The 25,590-nt window shown below is 38.5% G+C and overlaps 1 protein-coding gene across 3 annotated transcripts in view; it reads right to left on the bottom strand.

Moving 5' to 3' along the window:
- Nucleotides 1-25,590, bottom strand: part of ASH1L (ASH1 like histone lysine methyltransferase) — a 231,182-nt gene that overhangs the window by 78,760 nt on the left and 126,832 nt on the right. For 2 of the 3 annotated variants that reach the window (XM_044002148.1, XM_044002147.1), the window contains exons 6-7: nt 23,046-23,108; nt 20,441-20,620 (exon numbers count right to left, since the gene is read on the bottom strand). In XM_044002148.1, the coding sequence (XP_043858083.1) occupies nt 20,441-20,620; nt 23,046-23,108 (243 nt within the window). The remainder of the gene's footprint in view (nt 1-20,440; nt 20,621-23,045; nt 23,109-25,590) is intronic. The other variant, XM_044002149.1, reaches the window with a different exon arrangement.

Genomic DNA, 25,590 nt, shown 5'->3' with positions numbered 1-25,590 from the left:
TCTTTGGGTATAGTTGTAATTAATTCCTCCAAACTAGTTAGGAAGGCTCTACTCCTTAACTAGAAAAATAATCACTTTAGTCAACATTCTTAGAAATTTAAATTCTTAGAACAATATTTTGTGAAGTGTTCCTAAGAGGTGTTTTATATTCTCCCATAATATTATTTGCCTAAGAGCTTAGAACACTCCTAATTTCAGGTCTATACTAGTCTCTCATTTTCTAATGTTGCATAAAGGTTAGGCTCTAGCCATTGTTGCTACTTTTAGCTCTCCTTACAGTAACAGAAATGAGAAAGAGAAAAGAAGAATAGAAGATTGTAGGATTACAGAAGATTGTAGATCACCTAATCCAACCTCTTCATTTTACAGATAAGTAAATTAAGACCCACAGAGAAGTAGAGACTAGCCTAAATTCATTCATATATGCAGAATGTAAGCAGTTCTGAAATTCTAACAGATCCTCAGATTACAAATCCATCACTCTTTTTCATGTACTTAAGAAAAGGAATAAGGAAGGGGAGGACTCAATTAGGATTCTGGTGAGTTCATTCTAATTTCACTTTAGCCTAGAAATAGCCTAAAGGCAACTCAATAATTAGGGTTAATCACATGCTTCCTGCTGCTTAATTTTCTAACTCAAAATGTGTCCTTTAATTAAAATATCAAAATAATAAACCTTGAGACAAGTTGGTATCTTATTTCCCATTTACAGATGAGTAAATTAAGGGACAGAGAAATTAAGTGATTTGCTCAAAGCTGCACAGAGGGAATCTAGAGCTCTTTGCACTAAGGCCTAGCCAACAGAATCATGGAACCTGAAAGTAGGAAAATTCCTTAGAGGTTATTGAGTTTAAACTTTCTTTTGCAGACCAATAGTCTGAGGCCTAATGAGGACATGCTACTTTCCTGAACTTCATTCCATAAGAAGAAATTAATCTTGAAACTCATATCTCTTCAGTACACCCTGTCTTTGAGGTCCCTTCTTCCCTCTACATGGAGAGAGTGGAGAGTAGAAATTGAATAGTTCCTTCCAGATCATCCACCATTTAAGGAGGGCATCCAGAGAATTCACCTCATCATTTCCTACTCAGGTACTTTCCTGGACTTCATGATCTCCAGAACTCAACATTCTGCAAAGTGAAATCAACTCTGAAGCTCTCTGCTTCTTTAGATTAATTTACCACTTTGTCTGTAGGACTTCATCATGGTACCAGTTGGGTAGATCTCCCTTCCTCTTCCCTTCCCTTTCCACCTCCACAGCTTTTCAGCATCTTTTTATGTGAGCTTCTTAAAGGCAGGGATTATTGTGTCTTTCTTTGTATCCCTAGTGCTTAGCACAGTGCCTGGCACACAGAAGTCATTTAGTAAATGTTTACTGACTTTTGACACTTAAGTTTGGATGCTATTGTGTAACATCATGCAATGAGTTACTGGCAAAACTAGAATTAGAATTAGGTCTTCTGATTCCTAGCTCAATGCCTTGCCCACAACATGCTGCCTTGTATACATCTAAAAAAAATATTTTGTTGACATAAATTAATCCAGTAGTGACCATTTATAAAAATGAAGAAAAACAGATTTATCATTTTGCTATGTATTTCCAAAGCCTATATTTCTCATTTTATACTACTTATCTAAAACAATCCATTCAGAACAATATAATCTAAAACAAAAAATGAACCATTTATACAAACTTTAAAAATGATATATAGTTGCTGGTCATTTTTATTACCTTCTGCATTTTGGAAGTTCTATTCAGATTTATCACCCAATGCAAAAGCCACATGGCAGTTAGTTATCTACTGACCCCAAGAGCATTCTTCTTTCTTTCTTTCTTTTTTTTTTGCGTGGGGCAATGGAAGTTAGGTGACTTGCCCAGGGTCACACAGCTAGTAAGTGTTAAGTGTCTGAGGCCAGATTTGAACTCAGGTACTCCTGAATCCAGGGCCGGTGCTTTATCCACTGCCCCACCTAGCTGCCCCTCTCCTTCCTTTTTTTTTTCTTTTCTTTTTTTTAGTGAGGCAACTGGGGTTAAGTGACTTGCCCAGGGTCACACAGCTAGTAAGTGTGTGTTAAGTGTCTGGGGTCGAATTTGAACTCAGGCCCTCCTGAATCCAGGGCCGGTGCTCTATCCACTACTACACCTAGCTACCCCGTCTCCTTCCTTTCTTAAGGAGTTTAGCACATGACTCAAAATATTTTCCATGACAACTCTTGCCTTTATACTAGAAGATCTGATGTTATTAGTTGACCTCAATGAATTCAAGTCACATATGAACTACATCCTTAGGCTTTGATGCCCTAAAAGAATGAGCAAGTGTGACAGATGAGACACTGTCAGTGATATCTGAAAGATCAATGAAAATGGGAAAAGTAGGAGAAAAGTATGTATTATTGCAGATAAGAAGAATAAACAAATGAATTTTTAGTGACCTTTTGACCTCAATTCCTGACAAAATTCTAGAATGGATCATTAATGAGATGGCTGGGGATAATGTTTGGGACAAACTGCCTCAGTTTACCCAAATAACTCGAGGACAACACCAAGTCAAGCAGAGACAGATTCATTACATTCTGCTGAGAACAGGCAAACTCAGTGACTGAGATTGAGTTGCAATAATAGGCTCATGCTTTAGATTTTTAAAGAAATTTTTTTGGGGGTGGGGGAAGTCCTCATGTGCACTGGGTGAGCTCACAATCTAACATCCAATCCTGTCTCACCCAGGGTGCATGCTTAGCTTGTGATCAATGTATGGAGACATGTATACGTGTTCCAGGAACAAGGGGGAAAAGGGGAGGAGGGAACAAGGTCAAAACAAGGGAGGGGGTAGGGTAATGAGTACCAGGAGTTGATATCAGGCTTAGGAATGTGAAAAGGGGGAGGCAGAAATCACTCCCCTATCTGATTGCAATTAATCCTTGACAGGGACTGGGGTTCTGACTGGGGTGGAGATGAGTACCAGGCCAACTAGCTGGAGACACGATTTTTATTACAGGCCATAAAACTAAGATATCTCTGATAAGTAAGCAGGGGCTAAATGGTGCTAATTGAGCAAAGAACTAACAAGTAATAAAACTTTAGACCAAGAGAGAGAAACTAACTATATTGGGGGGGGGGGGGGCAGGAGGAGGGACCTGGGTATCTTCTAGACCCCATCCTCAGAGTTTAATCTGACTCAAATCCATCATCATCTCATACAGATAACAATAATAAATTAAAAATAGCTAGCATTTGTATAGTGCTTTAAGGTTTGCAAAGTGCTGTATGTATATTAACTCATTTAATCCTTATAAAAACCTTAAGAGCTAGGCATTATTATTATCTCCATTTTACAGATAAAGGATCAGAGGTGATTAAAAGAGTCAGCATGGCTTCTTCATAAAGAACAAGTCATGGAAGACTAATTTTATTTCCTCTTTTGACAGGGTAGATGGTGGATGAAGGAATGTTGTAGATATAATTTAGCTAGATTTTACTAAAACTTTAGATAAAATAAAGTATATTATATTTTTTTGTTTAGAAGAGAGAAAGATTTAGACTACATAATAATAAAATTAGATGAACTCAAAACTGGCTAAAGCACCAGACAGAAAGAATAGTCATTAATATCTGAATTCAAAGTAAAAGAAGGTTTCCAATGGGAACCACATTTAACCAGGGATGTGTGATTGGCCCTTGTTGCTGAACATTTTTATCAATGACTTGGATAAAGGCACAGCTGGTATGTTCATCAAATTTGCAGATGTCTCTAACTGGGAAGGCAATACCTAACATACTAGATGAATGAATTAGACTCATGTAATTTGAGATTTAGAAAGGATCTCACTGGAGGCAGCTAGGTGGCGCAGTGGATACAGCATTGGCCCTAGAGTCAGGAGTACCTGGGTTCAAATCCGGCCTCAGACACTTGACACTTACTAGTTATGTGACCCTGGGCAAGTCACTTAACCCCCATTGCCCTGTAAAAAAAAAAAGAAAAAAAAAGAAAGGATCTCACTGGCCACTCAATACAATCCATAAACAAAATTAATTCCTGCTATAACACACTTAACAAGTGGCCTTCTATACTTTGCATATATCTCTAAGGAGGAAAACTTCAAACTATAAACGCAGGCCTTTTCACTTTCAGAGTAAAAGATTTACTAGAAAATTTTTCCCCACATGAATTCTAAATTTGCTTTTTTGCTCTTTCTACTTGTTGCTCCTTGTTCTGCCCTCAAGGACCAAATAGACTGTCTAATTTGTCCTCTCTAAGAAAACCCTTCAAATAATTGAAAATGGCGATCCTGTAGTTTTAGCATTCTGGAGAACAATCTGGAACTATGCCCAAAAGGCTATAAAACTGTGCATACCCTATGAACAATACCCCACTACTAGGTCTGTATCCCAAAGAGATTGAACAAAAAGAGAAAGGACTTATATGTACAAAATTATCTACAGCAGCTCTTTTTGTAGTGGCCAAGAATTGGAAATTGAGGGGATACCCATTAGGTGAAGAATGGTTGAACAACTTGCAGTATATAATTTTGGAGGAAGACTATTGTGCTATGAAAATTGACAAGTAGGATGGGTCCAGAAAAATCTGGGAAGATGTGTGAACTGAGTAAAACCAGCAGTACATCATACACATTAACAGCAACATTAAAACAATGATCAACCATGAAAAAACGATTCCTAACAATTCCAAAGGACTTAGTATGAAAAATGCTATCTACCTCCAGACAGAATTGATGAATTTTAAGTGTTGATTGAAGCACATATTTTTTTAACTTTGTTTTTCCTTGTGTGTGTGTGTGTACACACATGCAACATGGCTACTATGGAAATATGTTTCACATATATAATGGATATCACATTGCTGGTCTTTTCAATAGGTGGTAGAAAGGCTGAAGGGAAGGAGAGAATTTGGAACTGAAAATTTAACAATGAATTCTAAAAAAAAAAAGAAAAAAAGAAATGTAATTGGGAAATATACAACAAAACAAATAAAAATATAAGAAAACACTAAGAAAAAGGAAAAAAAAATCCTATCATGACACTGAGTCTTCTCTTTTCCAGGCTAAATATCCCCAGGTCCTTCAAAAGATTCTTAGATGGCATGGACTAATGATGCTTCACCATCCTGGCTAGGCTATTCTGGTCATTTTCCAGCTTATCACTGTCATTTTAAAAAATCAATTTTTTCCCCCCAATCAACAAAAATCTACCTTCTCTCTCTCTCTCTCTCTCTCACCTCCTTAGTCTCCATTATTGAGACAGAAAGAAAAACTCCTGCTACAAACATATATGGTCAAGAAAAATCCCCAAGTAGTCCACATCCAAAAAATTGTGTTTCATTCTTAACTCTTTAGTCTGTCACCTCTTTATCAGGAGGTGGAGTAGCATATGTCTTCATGAATCTTCTATAACAGGCTGATCACCACACTCATCAGTTTTTTGTTTTTTGGTGAGGCAACTGGGGTTAAGCTAGTCAGTGTTAAGTGTCTGAGGCCATATTTGAACTCAGGTCCTCCTGAATCCAGGGCCAGTGCTCTATCCACTGAGCCACCTAGCTATCCCACTCATCAGTTTTTAATGCTAAGTTGTTTGTCTTTATGATTTTGTTGTCACTGCTTATCTCACTCTACATCAGTTCATACAAATCATCTTGTATGAAGTTGTTTCTCTGAAACCATCCACTTTATCATTTCTTACCACATAAAAGTATTCCAGCACACTTATATACTTGTATATTGGTAACCTTTATATATCTATTGTGATGTCTATGCTTTTGCTCATGGTGCCTCTTCCCCTTGTAATACTATCTTCTTGATCTCTACTGATCTAACTCCTGCACCATCCCAATCTTACTTTTCCTGATTACTACATCCAACAATGAATTTTTCTTTATCTAAATTTTTACAGCACAACCTGAATCATATACCCTAAGGTTCATTTTAAACAATGACATTAACATGCCTCTACTTTCTAGTATTCTTTAAACAATAAATACTTTTTCTTTTCTGTGTGTGTGTGTGTGGGGGGGGCCAATTGGGGTTAAGTGACTTGCCTAGGGTCACACAGCTAGTAAGTGTTAAGTGTCTGAGGCCAGATTTGAACTCAGGTCCTTCTGAATCCAGGGCTGGTGCTCTATCCACTGCGCCATCTAGCTGCCCCTATGTTTTCTTTTCTTTTCTTTTTTTTTGTGTGTGTGTGAATAAATACTTTTTGAAGTGTCTTCTTAAGGTCCATGAGGCAAAGCCTCACTTCCTGGAAGAGATAGAGTTGACAAAACATTACTTGATTTTCTCTCCTTGCTGTCCTATAATTGATTATCTTTTCCCAAGTGAATCGCTTTGTTTTTTCCACTGAAGAGTTTAGGATTAGTTAGTCCACATATATAAAAAACAATGTTTTATGTCAAACTTAAAGCTGAACTTCAGTACAAAGCAATTTTGAAAAAGCCTTCAGTTATTCCCTTTCCTTCTAGGCCTTGCTCTTAAGAGCAGTCTTCTGAGCTAATACATGGAGCTTGTCTGAATCAGCTTAAGAGCTTGGCCTGTGAGTCAGATGAAGAGAGTATGACCTTTTGGAAAGCAAAAGGAACAATCACAACTTTGTTATGGTAGGAGACATTGCCAGGGGAGTGGCTCTATCACATTAAAGATGACAAAATATTTCACAAGATGCCTGCATTTCAACACTATTTCAAAACCCCTACATATTATTCCTTTCTCTCTCTTTCTTTCACAGTCTTTAATAATGATGTGGCCCTTCTAACTTGCCCAGGGAACTCTTCTATATATGCCCTTAATATACTTTGCCATTTTCTCCAGTAGATTACACTTTCAATTATCCTCATTCTCTCTCTCGGCAATGAGGGTTAAATGACTTGCCCAGGGTCATACAGCTAGCAAGTGTCAAGTGTCTGAGGCTGGATTTGAACTCAGACCCTCCTGAATCCAGGGCCTGTGCTTTATCTACTGTGCCGCTTAGCTTTCCCCTCCTTGTTCTCTTTAATCTTCCTTATCTATTGGTTCTTTCTTGACTGGTTTCCAATGTGTCCAAGTCTACCCTATCCCTAAAAGTCCTTTACTAGACTCTACTCTCTCCTCAAACTATCATTTTATATCTCCCCTTCCATTTCTAAGGCAAACTCCTAGAAAAAGTTATCTACATTTACTGCCTACACCACTTCATTACTTACTCCTCAGACTTCTGCAATCTGGGTTCTGACCACCACTCAACTCACACTCCACTCTCAACTGTCAAACCTACAAGTCTTTTCCCAAACCTCATACTTCTTTTAAGGAATTATCTTTTTCTATGAGATTTTGTACCTGCTTTTCCATTTGGCCAGTTCTACTTTTTAAGGAGTTCTTTTCTACACTCAATTTTTGTGCCACTTTTCCAATTTGACCAATTCTGCTTTATAAAAAATATTCATATATGTATTAATATAATATACATACATACATACATATGTGATGGGACACTGTTGTACTGTACTTTTTTTTTTCTTAAAGGAACATTTATTTAATTTTTTCTAGTTACACATAAGGGTAGTTTCCAACATTCAATTTCATAAGATTTAGAGTTCCAAATTTTTCTCCCTCCCTTTCCTCCCTCCTCCACAAGAAAGCAACCAGGTTCTATATGTACATTCCACAAGTGCTCCTTTTATCAGTTCTTTCTATGGGGGTGGATAGTAAGCTTCCTCATTAGTTCCTTGGGATTGTCTTGGATCATTGCATTGCTGAGAGTAGTTAAGTTATTCACAATTGCTCATTGAACAATACTGCTGTCACTATGTACAATATCCTCCCAGCTCTGCTTAGTTCACTGTACATCAGTTCATGAGTCTTTCCAGGTTTTTCTGGGATCATCCTGTTTGTCATTTCCCATACCACAAGACCATTCCACCACAATCATACATCACAGCTTCTTCCATCATTCTTCAATTGATGGACATTCCCTTGATTCTCAATTCTTAGCCACCACAAAGAGTTGCTATAAATATTTTTTGTACAATATCCCCCCTTTTCTCTTTTTCATGATTACTATTGTTAACTGTTTCCTTTTTTATCCTATTCCCTTACCCATGATATTTATTCTGTTATCCATCTTCTTTCATCCTATCCCTCTGTAAAAGGGATTTGCTTCTGTCTGTCCCCTCCCCTAATCTGCCCTTCCTTCTTTTGCCCCTCCCTCTCCTATTTTCCTGCAGGGCTAGAGAGATTACTCCACCCAAGTGAATGTGTACATTATTCCCTCCTTGAGCCAATTCTAATGAGATTGAGGTCTTTGAGCCAATTCTGATGAGTATTTGGCTCATTTAATGCTCAGATTAAACAGATTACTCCACCTAGTTTTGTGTGTGTGTGTGAATCCCTCCTTGAGGCAACTCTGATGAGTTTAAGATCTTTTAGCCTTTTCTGATGAGTGTAAAATTAATTTACTGCCCTGCTCCTCTCCCATCTCTTCCCCAACTCCATAAGCCTTTTCCTGTTACTTTCATGTAGGATTTCACTTCTGCCCTTCTCCCTCCCCCAGTGAATTTCCCTTCACCCCTCAATTTAACCCTAAAGATGTCATCACCTAGTTAAGTGTCAGAGTGGAAAAATCATCACCCCTGGACCCAGGGGGATCCCAGCCAAAACCCAGCCTCAGACACAAGACAATCACCTGCTGCACGACCCCAGGTATGTACCCCAGCTCCAATTTTTTATGATTCTCTAGGGTCTTGTATTTGAAAGTCAAATTTACCATTGAGTTCAGGTCTTTTCATAGCAAATACCTGAAAGTCCTCTTTTTCATTAAAATCCCACTTTTTCCTCTGAAAGATTACGCTCAATTTTGCTGGATACATGATTCTTGGTTGTAATCCCATTTCCTTTGCTCTCTGGAATATCATATTCCATGCCCTCTGGTCCTTTAATGTAGTAGCTGCTAGGTCTTGTGCTATCCTGACTGGGGCTCCACAGTACTTGAATTCTTTCTTTTTGGCAGCTTGCAATATTTTCTCCTTGACCCGAGAGCTCTGGAATTTGGCTATAATATTCCTAGGAGTTTTCCTTTTGGGATCTCTTTCTGGAGGTGATGGGTGGATTCTTTCAATTTCTATTTTAGCTTCTTCTTCTAGAATTTCAGGGCAATTTTCCCTGAGAGTATCTTGGAAGATGGTGTCTAAGCTCTTTCCTTGATCATGGTTTTCAGGTAGACCAATAATTTTCAAATTATGTCTCCTGGACCTATTTTCCAGGTCAGCAGTTTTTCCCAGAAGATATTCCACATTGCCCTCTATTTTTTTATTCCTTTGGATTTGCTTTATGGTGTCTTGGTTTCTCATATAGTCACTAACTTTTCAATCTAATTCTTAGGCAATGATTTTCATCAGAGAGCTTTTGTACCTCCTTTTCCATTTGGCCAATTTGACTTTCCAGGCTGTTGACTTTTTTCTCATGTCTTTCCTGCATCACCCTCATTTCTCTTTCCATTTTTTCCTCTACCTCTCTAACTTTATCTTCAAAGTCCTCTTTGAGCACCTCTGTGGCCTGAGACCAATTCATATTTTTCTTGGAAGCTTTAGATATAGGGGCCCTGATGTTGACATCTTCCTCTGAGGGTGCCCCTTGGTCTTCCTTGTCACTGAAGAAACTTTCTATGGTCCTCACCTTTCTCTGTCTGCTCATCTTGCCTTTCTTTTACTTGACTTTTAGCTTCTTAAGGTGGGGCACTGTTTCCAGGCTGCAGTATCCCAAGCTTCAGACGTCCCAGGTGGTATGATTTAAGGAGAATCAGGTTCTTCCCTCACCTGGCCTGTTCCCTGGCCCATAGATGACCCCAGACCAACTTCCTAATCAACCAGCTTTGTTTGTTGTGCTTGTCAGCTCCTACGAGCCTGTGCCCCTCCCCCACCTGGGCCACTGCTACTCAAGCCTACCTCCTGGTTCTCAGTAGGGGTGTAAAATCCAAGTTCTGCCTTAGCACCAGCATAGTACCCTGTAGTCTCTCCCCTGCCCAGGGCTCAGCCCACTCACCAGACTGTGAGCTTAGTTCCAGACAACACTGGTGCTTCAGCTGATTCAGAGGCTCTGGGGGTCTGCTTTTCTGGTGAGGCCTTCCTTGGACTGGATCTGTGTCAAAGTGACTGTAGGGTTGGGCTCCACTCCTATATCAGCACAGCAGCTCCCGCCTTCCAACCTTCCAAGCTGTTCTTGATTAGAAGATGATTTCAGCACATTCTTCTGTGGGTTTTGTTGCTCCAGGCATTGTCCTAAGGGATTATTTCAATGTTTTTTGGAGTGATCGTGTCATGAGTTTGAGAGCTCACTGCCTTTCCTCCACCATCATCCAATTCTGCTTTTAAAGGAATTACCTTCAGTGAATTTTTGTATATCTTTTTCCATTTAGTCAATTCTACTTTTTAAGACATTCTTCTCTTCATTGGATTTTTGTACCTCTTTTACCATTTGGCCTATTTTGCTTTCCAAGGTGTTATTTCCAGGCAGCTAGATGGCACAGTGGTTAAAGCACTGGCCCTGGATTCAGGAGGATCTGAGTTCAAATCCAACCTAAGACACTTGACACTTACTAGCTGTGTGACCCTGGGCAAGGAACTTAACCCTCCCCCCCCCCCCCCGCCTGAGAATAAGGTGTTATTTTCTTCAGTATTTTCTTTGTGCCTCCTTTACACCAAGCTGTTGACTCTTTTTTCATGATTTTCTTGCATCACCCTCATTTTTCTTCCAAATTTTTCCTCTACCTCTCTTATTTGATTATTAATATCCTTTTTGAGCTCTTCCATGGCCTGAGACCAATTCATATTTTTCTTTGAGGCTTTGGATGTAGTTTTGACTTTGTTGTCTTTTAAGTATATTTTGATCTTCGTTGTCACCATAGTATCTTTGTATAGTCATAATTTTTTCTGTTGCTTGGTCATTTCACCAACCTATTTCTTCACTTTTAACTCCATGCTGAAGTAGGGCTCTGCTTCTAGGGTGGAGGGTGCACTGTCTCAAGCTTCAGGGGGTTTGTGTACCTGTTTTCAGAAATAATTCTAGGAACTTGTAAATTTTCAGTTCTTCCAAAGTGGTATGATGTGAGGAGAGGTGTGTTTACTATTCTCCTGGCCTATGCTCTGGTCTGTGAGCAACCACGAGTATCCTTTTTAGCCCTGGAACTGTGAAGACAATCCCTGTTCCCCTGTGGCCACAAGTTCTGGTATGCTAGTGATCCTCCTCCCCCTGGGACTGACACTTAGGTCTGTGATCCAGACCAATTATATGGAAAGCAACAGAGTCCTGCCCCCTTGTGCCAGCAAAGAGACTCCTGTAATCTCCTTCTAAACAGTTGTTTGACCCCCACACTCCCATTACCATCTCAGGGCTGAGAGTTCTGGAGGCAGCACCTGCTGCTGATTCAGCTGCTCCCAAAGTCTGCTTCTGGTTTGCTTAGGCCTAGTCTGCCCCGGTGTGGCTGTCATGGACTGTGCTCCATTCTCACCCCAATGTGACAGACCTTCCATGTTGTCTTGGGCTGGAAAATTGTTTCACCCCATCATTTTTTGGGTTCTAACACTCCAGAATTTGTTTTGGGGTATTAAAGTTGTTCAGAGGGGTTTTGGGGAGAGTTCCACCATCTTGGCTCCACCTCCAAACCTCAGAGTTGTCGACCAATTTCTCCTCAAGAATATTCTTTCTTTTTTGAATTTATGTCAATTATTCTTTTCTGGGTCTTCTACCTTTGCTCAGTCTTCTTTGCCAATTTTCATCCACATCATACCCACTAACTGTGGGTGTATTCCAACACTATACATTCTTTGCTTCTCTTCTCTCCTCTTTCTACACTCTCTGCCTTGGTGACATTATTAGATCTCATTGATTCAATTATCATCTTGATGCAGATGACTGAGATCTATATATATACCAAGGCCCTATTCTTTCTGCTGAGCTCTGGTCTTCTATCACCAACTTCCCCATGCACATTTCAAAATAAATGTTAATTGAAATCAACATGTCCAACAGAGTACTCATACCCCCCACTTCCCCCTAAATCCACTCCCCTTCCTCAATCTCTTAGAATTAGAGCCCTGGCATTTATCCTTGATTTATTATTTTCTCTTATCTCACACATCTAATCAATTGCCATAGTCTTTCACTTTCTTCCTCCACAGCATATTTCATATTTGACCCCTTCTACTTATAGTCACCACATCAGTTCAAGCCCTTATTACCTCTCATGAAAACTAATGCAACAGCTAAATAGTTGACTTCCTAGCTTCAAGTACCACCCCACTCATCCCCAACTAATAATGTCTTTCTACCAATGATCTTGTATTGATTCTCTTCATATTTATTCAATATAGATAGATGGATGGATGCACTAAATATCTCCTGATAAAATTTAAGTTCTTTAAGAGCAGAAATCATTTCATCCTTTGTATTTGTATGTCAGGAATCAGCAAAGTGCTACGACATGCAACCTAGCATAAGGAAGCTCTTAATAAATGTTTGTTGATTCACAACTAATTTAGAGAATGGACTGAGAAATACAATAAATGAGGGAAGTCATAAGTTGGAACTATGAGTTTTAAGGCTGAAGAAAGAATATTCTAAATCAAATGTTGTTATCTATGAGACTCATTAAAAGGAAAAGAAAATAGGCAATCAGTTCTGTATTAATGAATACTGTGGAAACAGAAAACAGTGGCTCTTAGTGGAGCTACTTGACTCTTCTGTCACTAGAGGGGGCTACAGCAACATAGCTAATCTTATTCCTTCACCAGCTGCTGACATTTTTCTTAGCTATACAAAATGGACATGGCTAAGCTTATATAAAAAACAAAAAGAATCCAAATGGAAAGATGAGCTCCACCCATACCCTTCCCTAAGTCTATGAGGCTTCCTAGGTTCTCATGAACCACACCACAACCGCTGGCAAGATGCACAATGACAATTCCATTCCATTTTAGGAGTATAACCAGTTGGAGAGATCCCTTGTTTTTCACTCGTTTTCTCTTCACAAAAACAAGAAGTTCTAGATATGGCTGCTGGTAGTAAGTGCTATTTACTGCCAAATACACAAAAACCTGTTTGTTTTCAGGGGAGGATTGAGGGGAGTATGTGGAGAAGAAAAGGAGCAGCGCCTTTCAGTGCAGAAAGAGTAGGTGGATAAGAAAAAGGAAGAAACACTATCAGTCAGTTAGAATAGGAAGGGCAGTAGGGCATAAGTGAAAGAAATGATAATTATTTTAAAATCTATTAAAACTGGGGCAACTAGATGGCACAGTGGATAGAGCACTGGCCCGGGAGTCAAGAGTACCTGAGTTCAAATCCGGCCTCAGACACTTAACACTTACTAGCTGTGTGACCCTGGGCAAGTCACTTAACCCCAATTGCCTCACTTAAAAAAAAAATCTATTAAAACTATGAGCTATTTTGTGAGAGGGTGACCTCCTCGAGCTGAATCTTACACAGGCTCCACTATCACACTCTTACCTTTTCAAATTCATTTTCATCAATAAGGACAGGGATTGAATCTGTGATTTCACTGGTACAGGTACAAGGAAATCCTAGTTGAGGAACTATTCTCTATTAATGCAAATCAGCACCTTTTATGCCACTTATAATCTCTGAGAGTTACCTGGGCAACTAGGAGGTTAGGCGACTTCCCCAAGGTCACACAACCAGTATATGTTAGAAAAGGGACCTAAACCCAAGTTTTCTTGTATTCTAGACTGTATCTCTGCCTACTGTGCCACAGAGAAGAAAAAGAAGTTAACACATATAATGACTTTAGGTTTGCAAAGTGTTTTTACATATTTTATCTCAAATGATACTCAAAGGTACTCTTCTGTGACATAGATATTATAGTCAATCAAAAGTGCCTACAAAATCAAACAAGGAACAGTTTCAGCTCTTTAAGAGCTTACAGTCTATTGCTGGAAATAACAGGTACACATATAAGCAAATACAAAATATAAGGGAACCTCACCCCCATAGTAACAAGGTTGCATTTTGGTTTAGTCCATTCTTTTGATTTAATTGTGTGAGATGTCTGGATAAGGAAATCCCCTCTATCAAAGTAGATCAATAGTTGCCCTGTTCAGCAACTTATAATCTTACATAGTTGCCTGGGGCACTGAGAGGTTGTCACATGTCTGGCAATTTATGTCACTGCTAACAGTCAAATCTAGAACTCCTTGTTTTTGCAGAAAGGAGAAAACGAGTGAAAAAGATGATTAAGGGAATCTCTCCATTTGGTTGTACTCACATGTTAGTATGATTAGAGGAAGCACTTGAAGCTCAGCTGTTCTGACTGCTCTGTATTCACGATGCTACATTGCCTGCCTGTGAGATTGCATAGAAAAGCAAAAGTCCATCATAATACAACAATAATCATAAAGGAGGTGTCGATTGATGAAATCAGTTGTCCATCAAACACCCTTACCCTCTTAAGCTTTTAACTATCCCAACTCATCTTATCAACATCTCTGTGTGTCAGTATCTTTAAGAAGGGCTTCAAATGAATAATTTAAATATCATTTGATACTCTCTTCTCTGTAGATTTTCAGGATACTGCTCTCTTCTGAATCTCCTCCTATCTGTCTGACCATTCTTTTGTCTACTAGATTTTCATCCAGGTCATTTCTACTAACAATGGGTATCCCCAAAGGCCCTCTCTTCTTTGTATACTATTTCACTCAGTAATTTCATCAGTTCCCTTGGTTTCAATTATAATCTTTTTGCAGACTAATTCTCAGATCTACTTGTTCAGCCTGAACCTCTATGCTAATTCTCCAATCTTTCACTGCCAGTTGCCTATCAGACATCTCAAAGTGTATGTCACATAAATTCACCATATCCAAAATTTAACTCATTATTGTTCTTGCCCCACCCCAAGCACTACCTTCCAAGTTGCCTTTTACTGTAGACATCATCCTCCCAGTTACCCAGAAGCCCAACCCAGGCATCCTGTCAAATCTACCTTTAGAACATCTTTCCTATATACCCTCTTCTATCCTCTGACATTGCTACCACCCTGATATAGGTCTTTATCACCTCACACTTGAATTATTGCAACAGTCTTCTGGTTAGTAGCCTTGCCACAAGTCTCTGCATGCTCTTCTCTTTCTTTCTTTCTTTCTTTTTTGGGTGGGGCAATGAAGGCTAAGTGATTTGCCCAGGGTCACACAGCTAGTAAGTGTCAAGTGTCTGAGACTGGATTTGAACTTAGGTCCTCCTGAATCCAGAGCTGGTGCTTTATTCACTGAGCCACATAGCTGCACCCTCTGTGTACTCTTCAATCCATCTTCTACTTAGCTATCAAATGCAACTTCCTAAAATGCAAAGCTGACTTTCTTCCCCTATTTAACAAACTCTGTGGATCCCTATTGCCTCCAAAATCAAATATAAAATCCTGTTTGGCTATGAAAGCACTTCATAACCTGGCCCCTTCCTACCTTCCCTATCTTCTTGTACCTTACTACCCTCCATATACTCTTCTTTTTTTCTTCTTTTCTTTTCTTTTTTTTGTGAGGCAACTGGGGTTAAGTGACTCGGCAAGGGTCACACAGCTAATAAGTGTCAAGTGTCTGAGGCCAGATTTGAACTCAGGTACTCCTGACTCCAGGGCGGGTGCTCCATCCACTGTGCCACCTAGCTGCCCCCATATACTCTTCTAATCCAGTGACACTGGCCCCCTTGTTCCTCCTGTATGACACTCCATCTCCAGAATCTGAAATTTTTTTCACTAGCTATCCCCTTCTTACGCTCCCCCTCCCCCAAACTGGAACACTCTCCCCTTTCAACTCTGTCTCCTAGGTTTCCTTCAAGGAAAACTTTCTCCTGGCTTCCTTTGAGGCTCAGGTAAAGTCATACCTTCTGCAAGAAACTTTTGCCAGTGCTCTTTAATCTTAGTGCCTTCTTTCTGAGACTACCTTCACTTTATCCTGCCTACACCTTGTCTGTAAATAGCTGTTTTTAGGTTCTCTCCCCTATATGACTGCAAGTTCCTTGAGAACAAGTACTGTTTTTGCCCTTTTTTTGTATCCCCAGTGCTTAGTACAATGCCTGGAGCTCAAGAAATGCTACTTTATTATCAAAGTTTACAGAGTTTCTTAGACAAACTGATAAAGTACTCATGTGTTTTGGTAAACTTTATGACTGCGTTGCTATGAAAGTCAAACATAAAATGATAGGTAACATATTGTGCTATCATCAAATTTTGTCAGAATAGACAAAAAACTAAATACATAGTTTCATTCTTTGATCTAAGAATATACAGTTGTAATTCTAAACTAAAATGTTAAAGAAAAAAGTTATTTTCATAATTTTAAGTTTCATTTTCAAGATAAAGCCACAATCAAGTCATTTAACATTATTTACTATGAAATGTTGGTCACTCTTTTAAGTAGATGTCATTCTCAGCTCCTTATTATCTCTCAACCCTCCCATATACAATCTGTTGCAAGGTCTATAGATTTTACCTTTGTCACATCTTTCAAATTCAGCTCCTTTTCTTCTCTGACACTGTTAGCACCCTAATATAGGCCCTCACTTCTTCACAACTGGCCTGGCGCAATAGTATGCTGGTTGGTCTGCCTGCCACAAGTCTCCCCCCACTCCAATCCATCCTCCAATTAGTTGTCAAAGTAATTTTCCTAATGTACAGGTCAGACTATGTCACCATCCCACTCCCCTACTTGATAAACTGAAGTGGATCCCTATCACCTCCAAGATTAAATACAAAATCTTCTATTTGGTGTTCAAAGCCCTTCATAATCTAGCTTTCCCCTCCCCATCTTCTTATAGAGAGGAAGGGGACAGAGGAGAGGAAGAAGAGAGAGGATAAATACAAGGGAGAGAGGGGAATGAGGGAAAAGAGGAGAGAGAAAGAGAAAGCCTCTTTATAGCTTGCCTCTAGAACATAGGTATATCTGTGTCCTTAATGCAACACTTGCAGTAACACAAGGCCTTATTAAAAAAGACCTTAGCAAGAAGCTCTGAAAGAAAGTAAAATAATCACACCCCTTCCCACAAAAAAGTTGGTTTAAAGATACAAGAAACTATCATTAAATATATTGTAGACTAGGTCATGGTAAATATGCAATAATATTTTTCTGGAAAACATGAAAAGTTAGAGATTACTATCAGGATTGTGTTATTCTATTCTCATTGACACTACTGCCCAAAATGTATTCAGGCACCTTGATAATTTTTATAAGTCACTTATGAGTCAGACCCAAGAAAGAATGTATACTTTGGAGGCATTCCTTCAACATATTTTAACTCAACAATAAGAAAGAAGGAGCCCATAATTTCTATTTCATTTATACAGCATTATATATGATCCAAATATTATCTAGTCCAGAGAGACTAGATTATTAAATAATAGGCATAGAGCTGGAAGGGACAGAGAAGTATAATTTGCTCAAAGTCATGACCCAGATAGTAATTATCAGAGCCAAGAATTGACCCCTAGTTCTCTGACTACAAATCCTATGCTCTTTCCACTGTACCATGCTGCAAGTGTGCCATCCTTTCATGCAATGATACATGCTTTAACTACCTCCATGCCTTCGCTCATGTTGATCACTATTCTTGGAATATTCTTAGCTTCACCTCTGCCTACTGAAAAAAACCCCAAACTTCCTATCCTTCAAAGCCTACTTCAAGTGCCAGCTTCTCCATCTAGTCTTTCTGGATGTTCTATCTGCTTCTATTGTACTCTGTAATGCATGATTTATATTCTATTTTGTATTATAGTTATTGTGTGCAAGTGTGATTTCACTTACTAGATAGTAAACTTCTTTAGGGCAAGGATATCTCCCTCTAGCATCTGGTACAATGCCTTTTTTTTGGTGGGGCAATGGGGGTTAAGTGACTTGCCCAGGGTCACACAGCTAGTAAGTGTCAAGTGTCTGAGGCCGGATTTGAACTCAGAATTCCTGAATCCAGTGCCAGTGCTTTATCCACTGTGCCACCTAGCTGTCTCCTAGTATAATGCCTTTTAAGCACCAGGCACTTAAATATTTGTTGAATGAATAAGTGAATATCCCTGAATCCAACTAGTATCCACATCAGTTAAATTAAATTATTTAACCAACAAGCAATTATTAGGTACCTACTAAATGCAAAGCACAAAAATGAAAAAGTCTCTGCCCTAAAGAAACTGACATTCTATTGAAGGAGATAACACATACATGTATGCATATACAATATATATATATATACACAAAAATACAATGCAATTTTGGGGGAGAAAGCACTAGTAGCTGGGTCAAGTAAGAACTCATGCAAAAGATGGTGATTCTGAAGCAAACTAGGGATTTTAAGAGATCAGAAGAAAGTGCATTCAAAACATGAACAGGAATAGCCTACACAAAGGCAAGAAAATGGAAGACAAAGGTTGTTGAAGGAAGAATAATAAGGACAGTTTGGCTGGACCATAGAATTCATGGAAAGGAAGGCTGGAGCCCATTTGTGAAGGGCTTTATATGCCTCTTGAACTATTTTTTTCTTGGTGAGGCAACTGGGGTTAAGCAACTTGCCCAGGGTCACACAGCTAGTTAAGTGTCTGAGGCTGGATTTGAACTCAGGTCCTCCTGAATCCAGGGCTGGTACTCTATCCACTGTGCCACCTAGCTGCCCCAGGGCTTTATATGCGAAGAGGAACTTGTATTTGATCTTAGAGGGGAAAAAAATAGCCACTGGAGTATATTAAGTGGGGAGGGATCTGGTTATACTTTAGGAAAATCATTTTGGTACCCATGTGGAAAAGAGGTACCTGTACAGATAGGAACTTAGTTTGCTCTTAAAGATCTTCTAGAAGCAAAAATTCTGGCCTGAAATTCTCTTTGGTGTTTCATCATCCCTGTATTGCCAGTTTTACCATAGGTATCAAACATGTGGAGTACAAAGAATATGGCTCAAATGAAATTAAAATGTAACTGGAAGATATTTAACAAAATAAAGAAAAACAAAGATGTTAATAGGTGATTTTCTAAGTCAATATGTGGCCAGGGGTATCTTTATATATTTATATATAGCCGAGTGGCCCCCATTTCTATTTCAGTTTGACATCATTGAGCTCAACTATGAGGAAGAGCTTCCTAGGTACTCCTTCAGCAACTTCTAAGGAGCAGGATGGTCTAGGGTAACAACCCTCAGTAGATCATGCTGGCACTCTTTATCAATGCCAAACCTCTGATAAGAGAAAGCAAGGGAAGTAGTTTCCCACATTCTTTCTGTTAGTGTCTCTCCATCTTTCACATGGAGAGGTGTTACCTGGAAAAGAATCTACACTAACTGTCAACATCAAAGAGATTTTCCCCTCCTACACACCCATATTTTCTATAAATGGAGAACTCCAGGGTTTATTACCTAATTTGTTTGTACCTGAAAATGGCCCTAATTACCTTGTAGAATCCTTTGGTGAAGACTCTCACACAATAATCTGATTTCATTCAGTTATAAAGGTAAATTTTCAAAAAGCCGATAAAACCTCTTCTTCCTCTAAATGTGACAGTGTTTTGGCTCTATGAGAGCAAGTAAATCAACTGGATCGGACTTTACAACTTTAACATAGAGGATATCTGAAAATAATTCCAGAAAACAAAACCAAAAAATCCTCAGAAACTAATCAGTCCACAAAAGAGTTGTACTGGTTTGTGAGCCCTCAAGGAGGTACATAGACAGTAAAGATATATGTATTTACTAAACATTTGAAAGTTGCTGCTAGAAAGAAAGAAAGAAATTAATTGCTGTTCCTCCTGTTATGTGGAAAGAATTTTATTGTTAGTAAAATTAAGTTTTAATACAATTTTGGAGTCAAGAAAGTTGATTTCTGATTGCAGTTACATCTTTAAAACTATGGTTTGGATAAAGGTAATAAAGGGCACTTTGATCCCAGTTAAAGGTTTTCTTTTATCAATATTCTAATCCACACTACCAAGTAGAAAAATATAAAAGTTATGACAACTTAAAAAAAAATACACCCCATGAAAGGATCTCTTTTCCTTTGCCCCCCCCCCATTTTCTATGCTTAACAAAACCAAACCAAAGCAAACCAGCTCTTTCTGACCCAAAGTAGATTGTCATAAATCAATGAAAAATTCTGGTATTTTACAGTGTGGAAAGGAATGGTGAAATAACTATTTCACATTCCAAACAGTAATAGTCAATACCATCATTTTTAATATGGAAGGAATTGCCCAACTATATAAATGTTATTATATTGTAAGTTATGAACTTTAGGAGAGGAAATATGTTTAAAACTCTATACAATGTCATGGAAGTAGAATGGATATTTAATATCTGTCTAGGAAAGGATAGCAACTCAATGGGGACAGACATAATCAATCACCAAGGATTTAAAAATTACCATGTGCCAGGAAATAATAAGATTTCATAAGGAAAATAGGCAGTGAGTAGCATACTGATAAATGCTATTACTTACTCTGTAGTTTTGTATACATCAGAATAGAGCCCTGCTTTCTGATATTTCTTCTTTGGAGGGCGAGGGGCTTTCTTTTCCCGTGGAATAAGAGAAGGTAGAGGTTGCAGGGTATTTTCAGGTTCAGGTGGCTTTGGTGGGGCTTCTGGAGGACTAGGAGATTCAACTGTTGTCTCAGGAAAGCTGGGAATAAAAGTTTAAACATAATCTTATGAGAAACTATTCCCTATTAAAGTAATATATGTTTTAAAAATTACATCCATTTGCATTAAAATTTAACTGTTATTTTTTTCTGTTGTTACAGTTTGGGACGAAGTTCATTTGACTTATATATAAATCCAACTCTAAGCCTTTGTACATATCTAACCTTACAGCAAACTTCCTCTTATCTTTCCATCCAAGACCATCTTAAATCCAATTTTTTTTTTCTAAAAAGTCTTCCGTGATTATGAAGAAAAAAGACATGAGAAAGAGAATTATCTTTTTTTACAGCCCTTTAAACCTCACCTCTTTGGGGGCAGGGCCCTTTCTGTGGTGAGCGCTCTAAAGTTTAGTATACCTAATGCAACTTTCATGGATCATACATATTAATTAATGATGAGGGGAAAAAATGTGATATCCTTCTTTGGTTACAAATAGATTTCTAAGAACAACCAAATTATTTCCCACCATTCTTAGTCAACATTTCTTGGGCTACATTTTTTTGTTGATCTGGAAATTTCTGTTTGAAAATTTCTTACAGAATTTTCAAGTATGGACTATTATGGAATGCAACTGGGTATTTGTTTGACTGGCCTGTGAGGAAACCTGCACTTCCAGAGGAGGGGGTATGGGTGAGGGAAGAAAGAACTAGTAGTGGTGTAACAATTGTTACTAAAGCAATTTACTCAACCTGTTTTGTGGATGTAATATCACCTGGCTCTGCTATTCTCAAATAACCAATGGTATGGTAATAACAATTTATCAGGTGGCAGACAGCAGTAGTTATCAATAACACAAATGTTATATTGGGTTATTTTTTGGAGAACTGTCTCATTGTTTGCTGCAACCTAAGTTCTAACAAGGCATATAGTCCTACTAATCTTCATTACAGTTTAAACACTGGGGAAATATTAATTTCTCTTCCTTTGGTTCCTAGTATATAAAAGAATGTTAACATAAACTTGGCACTCAGTGCTTTTGTGAATAATAATTAATAAATGAAAATAAAGCAGCATGCCATTACAAAAAGCAAATTCAATGATTATGATAATGATAATTGCAATTAAGGCAGGAACTGTTGTCAAAAGGATAGCTATTAAAGAAATATATTTTTGTATAATAAAGTCACCTTTATAACCCCAGGGTTTGCTTATGCTCTATGAAAAGGGACTAACAAATGATTCATGAAAGAGACATGTTATTTGGGGGTAGGTGAGGTTAATCTTTTTTTTGGGGGGGGGGGCAGGGCAATGAGGATTAAGTGACTTGCCCAGGGTCACACAGCTATTGTAAGTGTCTGAGGCCAGTTTTGAACTCAGGACCTCCTGAATTCAGGGCTGGTGCTTTATCCACTGCGCCACCTACCTGCCCCCGAGGTTAATCTTTAAAGTTGATAAATGGTATTTCTGGGAATACCTCTGAAATTTTCCTAATGAAGAAAAATGGTGGATGTAAGTGAATAGATAGCTAAGAATTAGAACCAAATTCAGTGACATCATAGAAGATGATCCAAAACTGCATCTAACTAGTAACTCAGTGTGATGTGGAAAAATCAGTCTATGACTGCAGAAAGAGAAAGGTTTTCTGGAAATTGGGAGAGAAAATGGGCACTTAAGACTACAGGAGAGTGCTAAGACTGATAGCAACATGTAAAAGAAAAACTGCATTCAATTTACTCAGGACAATGCAGGAAAAGAACTGGGAAAATCTCTGCTGAAAACTGGCTTTCAGACCTGTTTTGATTTGTTCTTCTGTTTCAAATTGAAGGTTAAACATGGAAATAATTGTCCTTCCTCCAAAACTGCATCCCAAATCTCAACTTCTTTTTATCTCCATTAATGACATTAACTAGCTACCCTAATTGTAAACTTTCTATTCTCCAAAAGACCTCATATAGTACTTTGCAGATAGCAGGTAATCAAGATTTGTTGAAGTCATTATCTGTAACCCATTCTGCTCTCTAGTCACAGAATCTAACAGATTTTTCCTTTGAAATAACATTCTTATATTTGATAATTCCTCTTTATTTCCATTACTATAATTCTGGTTGAAAACTCTGAGGACTAGAAAGAACTTCAGAATCAATTCCAACCTGAGAAGAATAATCCTTTACAAGATACCTGGTGAGTGGTTATCCAGAATTTACCTAAAAATTTTCAGTGAGGAGGAATCTACAGTGGCAACACATTACACTTTGGTGTAGTTGTAACTGTTAGGAAGTTTTTCCTTTCATCGAGAATAGGACTTTCACAACTTCTGCCCACTACTTCTAGTTCTGTCCTTTAAGGATAAGCAAAACGGATCTATTCCCTTTTCTGTAGGACAGCTTTTGAAATACATCCCAAATTCTTCCTTCTCTAGGCTAAACATCCCCAGTTCCTTCAAAATGATTCTTGTGAAGCCTGACCTTAAGGTTGCTAACGATCCTGTTCCTCTTCTCTGAATCAATGCCTTTTCTGCAATGTGTTGCCTAAAATGAACAGTAATGGAAACAAGGTCTGTCCAGGGCAGAGTGCAACAAGATTATCACCTCCCTAGTCCTAATACCACAAACTTCTCAGTTCATTCTATGACTGAATTCGCTTTTTGGGCTGCCGTCACACTGCTGACTCCTACTTCAACTGCAGGCCACTAAAATCTCTGGATCTTTTTCAGATGAATAGTTGTCTAGTTATGTTTTTCTCATCTTGTAATTGAGGCCTTCATCATTTAATGCCTCTTGAATTCTAGGCTCTCTTTCCTTTCTAATTTATGCCATGGATAGCTGCCAGACTAATCTTTCTTAAACACTACTTTTATCATGTCATTTTTTTTCACTAGATAACTTGCATCAAGTCTAAATTCCTTCATTTGGCTTTCAAGGTTGTCTAATCTTATCTTCAAGCTATATAGCAAACTTATTTCCTGTTCATCTCCAACAAGAACCCTACCTTGAGCCTCAGTTTCTTTACCTGTAAAATGAAAGGGTTAAACCAGATAGGCTCTGAGGTCTCTTCCAGCTCTAGACTCCAGCAACCTGCTACTGCTACCCTCCTTACTATAAGATTTTGGTTTTGTACACAACAAACACAATGGTAGCTCTGTGACTTAACTCATAATGTTCTTTCTTGCAGAGAATGCTTTCATAAAATCTAAGGGTCAGAAGAGACTTCAGAGACCATTTAGACCACCTATGGCTGAAACGGAATTCCCTCTACAAGTCTTGATGACCACTAGTGAAGGGGAACTCACTAACTAATGAGGTGGCTAATTCTATTTTGGGATATTGCTTATTTTAAATTTTATCTTAAATGAAGATGAAATCTGGCACACTGAAATATCCATATATTACTTCAATTTTTGTCCTTAGGGGATAAGCAAAAACAAGTCAAATTATCTTCCATATGAAAGCCTTTCAAATATTTGAAAGTAGTTCTCATGATATTAGTACTGTCTGCACATTGGAGTAAACATACTGAGCTCCTATGATTAAGTCACTGTCCTATCTGCTTCTCAAACTCAGTATGTTCAAAAGGGATCTCGGGGCAGCTAGGTGGCGCAGTGGATAAAGCACCAGCCCTGGATTCAGGAGTACCTGAGTTCAGATCTGGCCTCAGACACTTGACACTTATTAGCTGTGTGACCCTGGGCAAGTCACTTAACCCCCATAGTCCTGCAAAAAACAAACAAAAATAATAATAATTAAAAAGGGATCTCTTCTCCTCTCCATAAAACTCCTCTTCCAAACTTGCTTACTTTTTTTTTTTTTAGTGAGGCAACTGGGGTTAAGTGACTTGCCCAGGGTCACACAGCTAGTAAGTGTTAAGTGTCTGAGGCCGGATTTGAACTCAGGTACTCCTGAATCCAGGGCCAGTGCTCTATCCACTGAGCCACCTAGCTGCCCCCAAACTTGCTTACTTTTGCTACAAGCACTAACATCTTCCTAATTACCTAGGTTCAAACATCACAGAATTATACTTTACTTTTACTTCTCCCTCACCTTCCATATCAAGTCACTAGCCAATTATTGTCAGTTTCCCCTCCACATCTCTTATATACTCCCCAACTATTCATTCTCATCATCACTACTTTAGTTCAGTCCTACCTCAAGTACTGAAATAATCACCTTAATCATCTTCCTGCCTCCAATCTCTGGAAAAGGGAGAGTTGTAGTCAGTAAAAAATGTATTCTTATAGCTGACAGAAAGACCTCTTGGATCATTTTCTTCTATAACCTTCAGCAAAATGTCCTTTAACTGAATGCATACCTTCCTAATGATGTACTAGCAGCTATATTTGAAAAACAGTTTGGACAATCCTTTTTATTCATTATCTTTCAGTGGAAATCTAGAACCAACTAAGAAAATATAAAATTGTCTGTGGCACACTTGGAATACACAAGCCTGAGATTCAATCTAGATAGATTCACTTTTGGACTGCAAAAGTATCTAGATCTCCTTTAAGCATTGCCAATCAAGGTTCACCTCCCAAACATGGTGCATCTATCTAAATATGTATTATTATTTTTTTGTTTTTGTTTTTTTTTTGCGGGGCAATGGGGGTTAAGTGACTTGCCCAGGGTCACACAGCTAGTAAGTGTCAAGTGTCTGAGGCCAGATTTGAACTCAGGTACTCCTGAATCCAGGGCCAGTGCTTTAACCACTGCGCCATCTAGCTGCCCCCTAAATATGTATTATTATATTTTTATTTTGGAGAGTGGGGGGGGGGAGGAGGAGGAGAAGGACAAGGGGAATGATTGGATTTTATCACATTACTGACTATATAGTTCATAGATTCTGAGACTCAAGAGCACGGAAAGGGGCATTAAATTAACCTAGTATTTAAATAAATATATCACATTGGGTGTGTAAAAGCTAAATAGCAATACAATTCTATTTAAAACAAGCTATGAATACAGTGTGGAGGAAAAAAAGCAGCATGGTATAGTGGAAAGAGTATTGGATTGGATAGGG

The sequence above is a fragment of the Dromiciops gliroides genome, chromosome 4 (genome assembly GCF_019393635.1).
Source record: "Dromiciops gliroides isolate mDroGli1 chromosome 4, mDroGli1.pri, whole genome shotgun sequence".
Taxonomy (NCBI): domain Eukaryota; kingdom Metazoa; phylum Chordata; class Mammalia; order Microbiotheria; family Microbiotheriidae; genus Dromiciops; species Dromiciops gliroides.
This window is presented reverse-complemented; position numbering and strand designations above follow the sequence as displayed.